This window comes from Colius striatus, chromosome 18, assembly GCF_028858725.1.
Source record: "Colius striatus isolate bColStr4 chromosome 18, bColStr4.1.hap1, whole genome shotgun sequence".
In the NCBI taxonomy this organism is placed as follows: domain Eukaryota; kingdom Metazoa; phylum Chordata; class Aves; order Coliiformes; family Coliidae; genus Colius; species Colius striatus.
The window spans coordinates 9,910,785-9,923,259 of record NC_084776.1 but is presented as its reverse complement, the minus strand read 5'-3'; the positions used below and the strand labels follow the sequence as shown (position 1 = coordinate 9,923,259).

The 12,475-nt window shown below is 58.2% G+C and overlaps 1 protein-coding gene across 1 annotated transcript; it reads right to left on the bottom strand.

Annotated features, from left to right (window-relative positions):
• Positions 1-6,439: 6,439 nt before the first annotated feature.
• On the bottom strand, positions 6,440-8,926 carry GALR2 (galanin receptor 2). Its single transcript, XM_010203514.2, has 2 exons — positions 8,563-8,926; positions 6,440-7,220 (listed from the first exon to the last, which is right to left on the bottom strand). The coding sequence occupies exons 1-2, from the start codon at positions 8,901-8,903 to the stop codon at positions 6,440-6,442; spliced, it is 1,122 nt and encodes a 373-aa protein (XP_010201816.1). The 5' UTR covers positions 8,904-8,926.
• Between the last annotated feature and the right edge of the window lie 3,549 nt (positions 8,927-12,475).

Below are 12,475 nucleotides of genomic sequence, written 5' to 3'. Positions count from 1 at the left end.
TTCAGTGATAGGGCAAAGTGCAAGTCCTGTGGTGTGTCTGGCTATGCTGATGCCTGGCAAGCCTGTGGCCTGCTGACCTACAGGGGATGTTTTACCCCAAAGCAGTTCTGTGCTGGTGACATGGAGATGGTGGACTGGAGTCACAACAGAGCAGAGCGCTAGAGGGAGCTCCGTGGTGCCCTGAGTCACAGTGTGTGTGGGAATGTTCCCATACAGATTTCTGCAGAGCAGCTTCTTCCCATTCCTGGTTTTTTGCCTCCTCTCTTGTTAAATCTGATGCACCTTTTCTGCAAGCAGCCAAGTCTGTTCATTTTACTTGTGGGCATCATGTGAGAAAGAGGCTCTTCCCTCCCACGTGCCTCAGAGCAGTGCTGACAGGCTTTTGCCCAGAGCTGGACTCCAAGGCCTTCCCAGCCAGGCCCTTCCCAGCTCTGGGCACCTCTGTTGTTTCTGTGCTCTCTGGCCAGCACCTCCAGCTCACACCTCACTCCCTCCTGCTCACTCTATTGCAGGATCTTCTCCATTACTTGCTCATGACAGCTCTTGAAGCACAGGGTTTCCATAGAGCTAAGAGTGCTCACAATAGCTGCTACTGTGCAGTTTGGATCAAATCCATTCTTCACCTGAGCCCATGTTCACGAGGGTGAGCACGTGCTGTGTCTCATTAGCACAGCAGCAGCAGAGCCCAGGGGTCATTGCAGACAGAGCAAGGGGAGGTGGAGAGAGCAAGGCAGACATGGGTGTGAGGAGGGATGGCTGACAGGTGGAGGGCTGTGTTTTTTCTCTTCTGTTTTCCTCCTGGGGAGGCTGCTCTGAGCCGTGACCCAGCCAGGAGGTGGCTGTTTCACTGGGGAAGGGGTTGATGGTGCTAAAGGCAGGGGGTGGCCCATCTTCCCCTGTCTCAGCAGGAGCTGCTGTTGGAGGCAGATAAGAAGGCAGTTCCTGCTGTGGCAGCTGCAGCCACTTGCCTGGGCTGCCACCTCCACAGACAGCTTTTTTGTTTTGGGATAGCTCCTGGCCTTGCTGAGCCCCTGACTCCTACCTGAGCATGCTCTGAAACACAAGCTGCTGTCAGTGGGGCAGCACATCCCTGAGCACCTGCAGGTCTTGGCCAGGGGCACTGGGTGGGTTCAAACCTTGGTCACAGCAGCGTGGCCGTTGTTGGGGTGTGTGGGTACACGGGCTCACAGCACCAGCCCCAGAGCCCTCCCACAGCACCCTTCCCTCCTGCTCTCTGAGCTCAAATGCTTGAGGAAACCTAAGGCTTCAGTGCTAGCTGCTTTCTCCTCTGCCAGCTCCAAGAGCCTCTGACACCTGGCAGACACTGGACAGTGTTTTTAAGCATAAGCAAAGTGCTTTGGCTGCATTCGGTGTGGCATTGAGCCTGCTGGAGACATGCTGACATCCCCACTAGGAGCTGGCTTCCATCTTTGTGGATGTGTTTTTGCAGCTGCAGTTACCAGTGCTGGGTGCATTTGTCCTGGAGAGCAGGTGGAATTCATTGTGCTCAGGCTGTAAAACATGTTTTATTGCAGCTGAGACAACTCCCCTGGAGCAGCTGCAGACAGCCTGGGGAGGGAAGGGTAGAGCTGGTACCTCCTTGTGCTAAAGCTCTTGTACTAACCAGAGCCCAAAGAAAACGTGTTGAGACCTTTTTGGCTCTGGGATGAGACCACATCTCACTCTCCAGAGGCTCTGGGGACACCTCTGTGTGGCCTACACTGACAGAGGAATTTCTGGGCTTTGCTCCCAGCATGTTTCCCCCAGGAATGCTACACCAGGCTGGGGCTGGTGAGGAGCCGGACCAGCTCCATGCCTGGGTGCAGAGATGCAGCCAGAGAGGGGATGCAAGATGTCCTGCTCCCTCCTGGTCTCTGTTACCAGCACCAGAAATGGACTGAGTTGTTTTCTACCCCAAGGATGTCCTGTCCACGTCTAGAAGAAGGAAGAGAGGTAAGATGTGCCTAGAGAGGAGGAGCTGGAGGGGGTGAATACGCATGAGGGAAGATGTAGCTTCAGGTGCTCCAGGGAGTCCAAGCTCCCTGATTGCCCTCAGCTGAAGGGAAAGCAGAGCCACCCAGTCCCTGTCTCCTAAATCCATCCTCCTCCTCGCCCTGGCTGTAACCCTTTCCCTCACGGGGGCAGGGGAGGGCTGGGAGCAGCGGGCTGTGCCTGGGGAGCTGCCCGGTGCCCCCGCGGCTGACCCCTGGTGTTGGGCCGGCGCAGCGCTGGGTCGCAGCTCCGGGGAGCGGCTCTGCTTGCTCCTGCCTTTTATGGTAAAGAATGTCTGTGCAACGTGTTAATTAACAACAATCGATGGTGGCAGCCAGCAGCGTCCTGGACACTCTCACAGCTGAGCACTTCACACCCCCGCTGAGAGCAGAGCGGGCCAGGAGCATGCTCAGATCAAAGGCCATGGCACTGGGGCTGAGACCCCTCTGCCAAGGCTCCTGCGGGGCTCAACACCCTCCCCTCGCCTCTCGTTCTGCTCAGGCTGCTGGTGAATCTCCTGACCAGGCTGAGGGACGTGCCTCTGAGTGCCAGGGCTTTGGGACTGGAGCCCCATTTCTCTGAGGATTTGTTGTTTTGCTGCAGTGGCCAGGCTGGGGGGATGTGCTTGGGTCTGGGTGTGTTACCTGCTTTCAGCTTCCTCAGCACTGACCATTATTTTGGGGTAGCAAAAGGGTTTTTGTCAAACCCAGCTGGGACCAGGACTGGTTCTGGGGTCCCTGCAGCCATCCAGGGCTGCTACTGGTGTGTCTTGCAGCTGGGAGCTGTGTACAGCAGAGAGGGTGGGGGTGAAAGCTTCAGCCCCCACCCCTGGGCTACCTCAGCAGAGCAGGGGCCAAATCAAGTGTTTGAAAACAAAACCACAATACCCCAGGCTGCTGTTGTCAGATGCAGGTGCCAGACAGGCTGTGGGATGTTCCAGCTGTGTTGTACCTGCAGCAGCCAGCCCAGTGCCCCAAAGCCATCAGCCTGGGATTTGCAAAACCCACCCCTCTTCATTGATGCTTCATTAGTAGTATTTCTTTCTAAAGGTGTTTCTGCCAGGGCTAGATGTGAGCCTTGCAATGGGGTGAGAGCATGTGCTTGCCAAGTTGTGTGCTGTTGTGGGGTCAGGGCTCCTCAGAAAGACCCAAAGCTGCAAACTGAAGTGGTGCCTGCAGCAGAGCTGAGCCCAGGGGGAGCGGTGAGTGGCCACACTGCTGCAGTGTGTGTGGCTTTGATGAGCTGACCCTGCTTTTGAAGAGGTGATAGTCTCAGCTCTAAAGCTGCCACTGCTATTTTGGGCCTCCTTTCTCACGCCATGCCAAAATATTTGGGGAAACGGAGTTTACACAGTCCACAGTAACTGAGCACTTTTCTCCTGCTGGCTGTTGTGACATGGCTTTTTGCTGTGGGATTCAGCCTGAGTTCTGTCACCCAGGGTCAGAGCTGCCCATCAGAGTCATCTCCCTCTTCTTCAGCTGTTGAGTGGTGGCCACGCCGCTGCCGAAGGATCCAGCGTGGCTGGGAGAAGTGAGTCCTCACAGATCCAGCTTTGCTGCTCACAGTTGTTCCCCAGCCTGGGGACAGCTTGGTGCCGGGGCTTTGAGAGAGGTTGGTGGCCGTGTTGCAGCCCTGGCTTTTGCCATGGCTGGCTCAGGACTGGCAGTTCCCTGGGGCTGAGTGAGGAGCTTGGGGCACAGCCAGACCTCCTGTGCCTGGCCCTGCTCCCCTGGACTCCCCGGGGCTGAGCACCCTGTGCTGGATCATGGTGAGCAGCAGTAGCCCTGGGGAGTTGCTTCTCTCAGGTCCTTCCCCCAACCATTGCAGCTCTCACCCCACAGTGAGATGAGATACCTGGGTACCAGCCCAGTTTCTTCTCCTCCCCAGGAGGAGAAGCTCAAACCACGAGCTCACTTTCAGGGTGGATTTTGAGCCCCTCCTGGAGGCACAAAGCACAGACTGAGGTTTGCTGGCTGGCTTGTGCAGTGAGAGGCTTAGTTTAATTTTCTTGTGAATTCTATGAAAAGATGAACTCAGGAGCAACCCTTGTCCTTCCTGGGAACTCAGCCCCACGTGAGGGGAACAACCTGGGCATGGAGCACCAGCTCCATGGGGCTTCCTGCAGTGTGGCCCCAGCACTGGCACCCTGAGGCCCTGCAGCATCTGGGGCTGAGATCTGTGGGTGCAGCTGAGTGTGACACGAAAACGGGTCAGTGTCTCCTCTGTGATGGCTTGAAGGGACAGGGGACACTGAATGCCAGCCATACCAGCACAGGGATCCCTGCAGTGAGCAGCACAGAGGTGGTGGGAGATCATCTGTGACTCCAAGGTGAGGTGGTAACTGCGTGTGGGAGAGGGGGGTGAATCCCTCTCCATTGGAGACAGATCCTGCAGCTCTCTGGGCAGAGGTGGGTGAGGGCAGGAGGGAGATAAGGCTTTTAGCTGTGTTTGTGTGGCTAATTCAGTGTTTTCCCTGGCTGGGAAGGGTTAAGCAGCGGAGATGAAGGCAGATGTAAGTGATGGAGCTGTTTATCCGCTTGCTCTCCGGGACTTACGCCATGAGTAGGCCCAGACTAAATATAATGGCCCTTGATGTGAGGCTGGGGCCGATTTATGGCCCTTTGCACAGGGACAGGAAGATCTGGTTATTGTAATACTCTGCAGGGGAAACCAAGTGTTCTCCAAGCCAAAAGCTTCCCAGGAAGAAAGGCCAAGCACTGGGGACAGGTGAAGGGCAGCACAGTGTGAGGAGGGCTGTGTGGGGACCCAGCCCCTAGAGCACAGCTCTGGGGAGAATCAAGGTCCTGGGGAGAAACTCTCCTGCAGTGCATCCCTGGCCTGGGGAGCTCTGCTGGGGGGTTCACAGGGAGAGGAATCCGTGCAGACAGACTTAACACCCTCTGTAATGGTGAGTTATAGAGGCCTGATCTTCACAGGTGCTTGGTGCTGTCTGGGAACTGCAGGGATGCTCAGCACAGCCCATCCTGGCTCCTGTGTGCTTTCACCCCCTCCTTGGGCTGTGCTCTGCCACTGAGTTCACGAGTCACCTGCTCCCATTCCAGTGAGGAATGCACAGAAATGGTACAGAAAACGATGCTCTTGCAAGCGAGCCCTCGGGTGCTGGCAGCTGCAGGGCTCAGCCCGTCACGCAGCCTTTGCAGCCTCCTGTGTGGGTTCTGCTGCAGTGGGGGTGCAGTGCCATCCCTCCTGCTGCAGTGGGGGTGCAGTGCCATCCCTCCTGCTGCAGTGTCCCAGCCTCCATGGGCAGGCTGGAATGTAACCCACAGCCTCCACCTCCGCGCTGCCTGTGGCTTCCTTCAGGCCAGCACATCCTACCACCCTTCCAGCACCCACTTCTCCTCCACTGTGGGCTGTGGGGTGTCTCAAGGGAGCTGAACATGGGAGGTTGGTTGGAGAGTGTTTTATTGAGGGTTCCCCAGTGGGCTGGGGTCTCCCAGCACTCACACGGCCCCAGCTGCCCAGCCTCACACTGCAGGTGGGAAGGCAGGGCCAGTGCTGTGCTCTTCTCCACAGGCAGCTGGCCTGAGCTGAGGTGCTGAGCCATGCCCAAGCTCTCTGAAAGCATTAAAATCTTCCCCCAGCACTGACCTGCTGATGTCCTGCTCCATTTTCCTGGGCAGCACAACCTCTCCCACGGGGCCATGGCTGTGCTTCCCTGGCAAACAGCCTCCCTCCCTTCCAGTCCTTGATGACCTCCAGATGCTCTGCAGAGCCTCACACACACTGACAGCCGAGCTGAGCCATGATCAGCAGCATGGGGTCATGTCCTGTGCCATCAGCACTCCTGTCCTTGGCTTTGGCACATCTCAGTTATGGATGCTGCTTCCAGATGTGCTCCATCTCAGGGAAGCCTCCCCTGAGCCACGAGCCCCAAGGAAAGGTGAAAGCTCAGTCAGCACCAGCTGCAGCAGCAATGTTTGTCTCCTGATTTCTATTCTTCTCTCCTCGACTCTCCCACCTGAGCCAGGTTTGTGCCCATGTGACAGTGGCCAGCGCTGCCCTGGGACACAGCTCCTGAATCAGGACACAAACCACCCAAGACTTCCCAAATGTCTCTGGGAGTGCACCCAGCTGACCAGCCAGATGCTGTGCAGGCTGGAGGGCCCAGAGCTTTCCATAGGATCCAGGAGAAGATGCAACAGGGTGTAAGTCTGTGACAGAAGAACTGGTGATTACATGGGAGAGTTTGTTTCGGGGGCTGATGTCTCTGCTCTTAGCCAGTGCTTGCTGGATGCAAATCCTGCCTTTGATCCTCAGTCAGTCACTTGGCTGAGTCCACTCAATAGCATCATTTTAACAGTTCTGATACCTGGGTGCATTTGAATGTAAAAGGGTATGATTTGATGCATTTCACCCCAAAACATAGTCTGTCCCCAGGCCTGTGACGCTGCAGGAGACTGCAAAGCCTTGGGGTTGGGAAGATCTGCTAGGTGATGTTGAAGGTGATGAGGGAGCTATCTGCTCTCTGCTGGTATCTCACCAGCTCTGCCCCTGCCCAGGGCTGGGCTGGGGCCTTGCAGTGCACGGAGGAGCAGCCAGGCAGGACTTCGCTGAGCTGGGTCACCTCGCTGAGCTCTGCCTCCAGCGTGCTCACAGTGTTTGGCACTTGGGCCACGTGCACCTTGTTGGCCGCCTTCTTGTACAAGAGGCAGATGAAGATCTTCTTGAAGCCCTTGCGGAAGTGTTTGGAGACCAGGGCGTAGACAATGGGGTTGAGGCAGGAGTTGGCGTAGGAGATGAGGTGGGAGAGGACACGGAGCACGTACGTAGCGTGATTGAGGGGGAAGTACCCGAACCAGACATAGAGGATGACCAGGTGATGGGGCAGCCAACAGAGGCAGAACAGGATGGCTACAATGATGACCATCCTGGTGACCTTCCTCTTGGCCTTCTTGGACTCTGACATGTCTTGGAGAGGGTCCACGGAGCTCCACAGGTAGCGGATGGTCCGAGTGTAAGTGAGGCTCAGGATCAGCACGGGGATGATGTAGCTGAAGACGAAGGTGCAGATGTCCATGACCTTACGGCGGGAGATGTCCCAGATAGGGTGGCAAACAGTCAGGTTGGCAAACTGGAACTCTTGGTAATAGCTGAGGTAAGGGCCCGAGAAGATGAAGGAAAGGCCCCAGATGAAGCAGATGGCCACGAGGGCGTTCCTGGGCGTCCTCAGCTCCCTCGAGTGCAGGGGGTAGCGTATGGCCAGATACCTGCACAGGAGGAAGAGAGGGGCAAGACTGCAGTCCTGGGCACAGCTGCTCCAGGAGCAGACCGGAGAAAGGGCAAAAGTGATGGGGTTTGAGCTTTCCAGGGCAGTTAATCACACAATTGATTTCCTGGTGCTTACCATCGATCCCTGGTGCAGCACAGCCCCATCCTGCCACCCTCTCTGTTCCAAGTGGGGCGTGTGAGGAAGATGGGGATGGTCCCCTTCTATTCCTCTCCCTAATCCACCATATCCTCACTTGATCATCAGTCAGTCTGGCCCAAGTGGTAGCAGCAGTGAGGATCTGAAGGCAGGAGTGAGTCTCCATGTTCCTCATGCTGGCACATGTGAAAGCATGTCATCCATTTTCAGTCCTGCAATTAGCTGGTGCCTTAATTATGCCAAGATCTGGGGGCTTGTACAAACCCCAGCTTGCTTGACACGTCCTTCCCAGCTCTCTGGGATGCAGGAGGAGAGGCAGACCCTGTCTGCTTTTTGCTCCTGGTGGAGCCTGTCCCAGTAGCCAGTGTGGGGTTGTGCCAGGACACCTCCATCCCTGCTCTGAGGCTCCACAGCTCTTCCCCAGGGACCTTCCCCATCCCATCCCATCCCATCCCATCCCATCCCATCCCATCCCATCCCATCCCATCCCATCCCATCCCATCCCATCCCATCTCCCATGTTTCAATTGCTCAGCACAGCAGCATTCACAGCTCTCTGCCTCTCACTAGGAACTCGCTGGCCCTTGCAGGGGCAGGGGCCGAGCAGTGTGGGGTAAAGTTCAGGCAAGAGTCACAGGCTGCCTTTTACACAGCTTTCCACTTAAACCCCACCCTGGGCCAGGCTGGGACAGTCAGCGAGACAAGGGACAGCATGGGGACAGAAAGGAGCCTTTTGCTAATCAAAAGGGACGGGGGGAGAAGCGGTGTCCCAACTCAAACGTCCCCATGTCTTCTCCTGGAGGTTTATCTGCTCTGCCATGGGCTGTTGGGAGGGAAGGGGCTCTCTCCATGCAGCCTGGGAGGAGCTGGGGCTGTGCATGTTTTCTATCCCAGTTTCATCTGCTGGAGCCTGTGGGTAACCCCCAGTCCTCCAGCTTTGGGCTCTAGCAGCTTCCTCCAGCTGGGTACTGGGGATGGGTCCCAATCCAGCCCTCTCTGCCTGGCCCCATCCTCAGTGGCTGCATTTCTGTGCACCCACAAACAGGGAAATGCTCCAGGACCCCCCTGGGGAGTTGCAGCAATTGGAAGGGCTCCAGGAGATCCTGTCTCATCTCATGCTCAGGAGGAGGGTCCAGAGAAAGGGGAGCCTCAGGGTACAGGGAGTCCCCCCATCCCCTTTCCTACCTGTCAAGGGAGACGGTGGCCAAGGTGAAGCTGCTGGCGTACATGGTGAAGTAGATGAAGAAGTGGACAGCCTTGCACATGAAGGGCCCAAACACCCAGCCCTCCAGGGTGTAGATGGTGGCTTGGAATGGGACACAGAAGAGGATGAAGCAGAGGTCAGCCACCCCCAGGTTGAGGATGAAGAGGTTGGTGGTGTTCTTCACCTGCCCGTTGCGCAGCAGCACAGCCAGGACCAGGCAGTTGCCCACCGTGCCCACGAGGAAGATGACAAAGTAGAGCAGTGGGATGATGACCACCTCGGGCTGCCAGCCCCCCTCAGGGCCCACCAAAGAGCTGTTCATGGCTGGGAGCACAGGGAGCTGCAGCAGGATGGATGGACAAAGGGAGAGGGGGTGGATGGATGGGGAGTGCTGACGGATGTAGAGGGGACGGATTGAGGGAGAGGAGGGACAGCCAGCCCGGAGAGAGGATGTATGGGGGAAGTGGAGAAGGATGGGGGCGAGCTGGGATGGACTGGGGACAGTGGATATAGACTGGGAGAGCCTGTGTGAGAACGCAGTGGGAAGGTGCACAGAGAGCACAGCTGGCGTTATCCTGGAGTCTGCAGAGCAAAAGAGCAGCACGGAGAGGTCAGGGGGTGGTGCAGGAGGGAGGCAAAGGAAAAGGAGGTGCAGAGAGAGCGCAGCGGAGGTGCGCGGGGAAAGAGGCGCAGGAGGAGCGCGCAGGGAGCCTCGCCGGGGCGCGGACAGCCGGCCGGGGCTGCGGGAGGGCGATGCGCGGCAGCCGGGAGCCCTTCACCTTCTCCGTGTCGCTCGGAGCCCGCGGCTCGGCGCGTTCCCGGCCAACGGCGGAGCGGGGACGGTGCGGGGGAGGCTCCGGGGCGGCGGCTCCCGCCCGGCGCCGCTCCCGCGGGGATAAAAACCCGCCCGCCGAGCGCCGGCTGCGGGAACCCGGCGGCACGGGCGGGAGGTCGGTCCGGCGGGACGCAAAGCTGCGCAGGAGCGTGCGATGGGCACCTCCAAGGCAGCCGGGCACCTCCGAGGGAGCCGGGCACCCGCGCGGGTGGTTTTCCCTATTGCTCGCCCCTGCAGCAGTCCCTGGGAGAGGGCTTGTCTAACCCCAGCGCTGTTTTACTGGGAACGGAGGTGTTCTCAGACTGCAAATATGTCCAGCACACAACTAAATTCTTGCACCAGAACAGCTCAGGGGTGAGCTCAGGTTTGTAGGAGAATCTCTGTTTGTCCCCAGGGGTGAGGGATCAGGGTAATTCCCTGCGGGGAGAACAAATCCTTTTCAGGTCTGTCTGTCATGCCTGCAAAATTGCCTGTTTTGTTCCTTCAGAACCTTGGCAGATGGAAGTCTCAGGACTGGCCAGCACAGTCATCTCTCCAAGGACACTCCTCTGGCTCCCAGGCTGCCTCACTTCCCTCCTCTGGAGAGAAAGGTTGAAGGTGTCAACTACTCTTATAACTAACCCCCTCTATAGCTTCTCCATTGCCTTAATGGATGGCCAGATGTAAGCTTGTCAGAGTGCTGGAAGGACTGCCACAGCCCTGCAATGTAACCACCCTGGTACAGAGCCCTTTTCACTCATGAGAAGACCCAACAAACCAGCTACACAGATGAGGTATGTGGGGAGGCAAATACACCACTTTGGGGTGAGGATGCTCTGCTCCTGCCATTATCCACAGGGAAAGGCCAGCAATTAGGAGCACTGCAGAGGAAAGGCAGCCATCCTGCAACACCAAATTGGTGCTGGGACACAGCAGTGCAGTTCTGCTTTCCTCTCCTCATCCCAAGCTGGCCACATGCCCTCAGGGAGTCACTCCTGCCCTCAGTGAGGGCTGTGTGGCTGTGGAAGTTGCAGGGCCAGCTTGTGGGAGCTTTCACTGTGTGAGAGCTGGCCCCTCATATACCCACAGCAGGGCACTGGCTGGGTTCATGGACACTGGTGGTGCCTTTGGTCTCCCTTGAGCTGCAGTCATCTTGCAGAGAGGACAGCTGTGTACTCTCATGCTGCAGAGTGAGGCTGTTAACAAGGGAAAACACCCAGTTTCTTCGCAAACACCAGTGTGATTGGCAGCCTGCAGCGTTGTGTGCAGAGATCAGCTGCAGGATCCCCCATCCAGAAACTGCTAAATAAATTCCTGGCCTGAGATGTAGCTGGGTTATTGGGACAGGGGTGAGGCAGGCTGGAATCTGGCCTCTGAGGGCAGCCAAAAGCAGAAGGAAAAGGCAAGTTGTAGGCTCCTAGCCCTGGGGCTGGTGGCACAGGCATGATCCACACATGGTGTGAGTCTCTGGAGCCAGTAATCCTTTGTGAGTTTCTTCTCCACAGCTCTCCCTGTGACACCAAAGGCAGCTCGGACACATCACCTTGCTGCACAGCTCTCCACCAAGGCTCTGCTCAGTGCTGCAGGTTTGTGCTGTCCCCTCTGCCTCTGCACTGGGCGATGAGCAGAGCCATCTCTACAGCAGGAATCCAAGCACCCAGCCAGCAGCTGACACTTTTATCCTCCTGCTTACAGCCTCCAGAGGAGCAGCAAAGCTTCGTGCTAGCATCTGAGGAAGGTGGTGTGGCAGAAACGTGCCTGTCTATGACAGACTCTGCAGCAGAGCGGGTCCCTGGGGCTGTGACGTGCCTGTGTTTGCATCAGGGCATCTGTGCTGCAGCTCCCATTGAAGCCAAGTCTGCCCAAAGCACCATGGCTGGGAGAGAGGAGCTGCTGCTTGCCACATGTGCCTCACTGGACGTGTCTCTGCTTTGCTCCAGGATCACCCTGAAGCGCAGTTTGGCTTAGAGAGGGAACAGATCCCAGGGAAATGCAGCAGAGATGGAGAGCAGACAACTGGCTTAAGAGATTTGCCAGTGTGAGCTGCAGGAACAGGCACCGTCCTGCTGAGCTGCAGGAACAGGCACCGGGCACCCTCAGCTGCAGGGATGGCACTGGGCACCCTCAGGTGCAGGGATGGCACTGGGCACCCTGAGCTGCAGGGATGGCACTGAGCATCCTCACCTGCAGGGATGGCACTGGGCATCCTCAGCTGCAGGGATGGGCACTGGGCACCCTCAGCTGCAGGAACGGGCACTGAGCATCCTCAGCTGCAGGGATGGCACTGGGCACCCTCAGCTGCAGGGATGGCACTGGGCACCCTGAGCTGCAGGAACGGGCACTGGGCACCCTGAGCTGCAGGAACGGGCACTGAGCATCATCCTGCTGAGCTGCAGGAACAGGCACCGGGCACCCTGAGCTGCAGGGATGGCACTGAGCATCCTCAGCTGCAGGAATGGCACTGGGCATCCTCAGCTGCAGGAACCGGCACTGGGCACCCTCAGCTGCAGGGATGGCACTGGGCACCCTCAGGTGCAGGAACGGGCACTGGGCACCCTCAGCTGCAGGAACGGGCACTGAGAACCCTCAGCTGCAGGAATGGCACTGGGCACCCTCAGGTGCAGGAACGGGCACTGGGCACCCTCAGCTGCAGGGATGGCACTGAGCATCCTCAGCTGCAGGGATGGGCACTGGGCACTCTGAGCTGCAGGAACGGGCACTGAGCATCCTCAGCTGCAGGGATGGCACTGGGCACCCTCAGGTGCAGGAACGGGCACTGAGCATCCTCAGCTGCAGGGATGGCACTGGGCACCCTCAGGTGCAGGAACGGGCACTGGGCACTCTGAGCTGCAGGGATGGCACCGTCTGCCAGGGCAGAGTCCGCCCGTGGGCAGCGGCTGCGCAGGGACGGGCTGCTGAGTGCGGCTGGGTGATAGCGACGGGGCCGAGCCCGGGGGCAGGGAAGCGGGACGGGCTCCGCGCTCCGGGCTCCGCGCTCCGGGCTCCCGTCAGCCCCCGCGGCGGCCGCGCTGGCCATGGCCTCGGCGCGCGCCTCTCCCCCCCCGGCCCGTGATGCACCG

Excerpts from the sequence above, each read along its gene's own strand:
- GALR2 (XM_010203514.2), bottom strand. The coding sequence starts at position 8,903 with ATGAACAGCTCTTTGGTGGGCCCTGAGGGGGGCTGGCAGCCCGAGGTG. Across the intron at positions 7,221-8,562 it reads GCCACCGTCTCCCTTGACAG|GTATCTGGCCATACGCTACC; the intron begins GTAGGAAAGGGG and ends CCTCCTGTGCAG.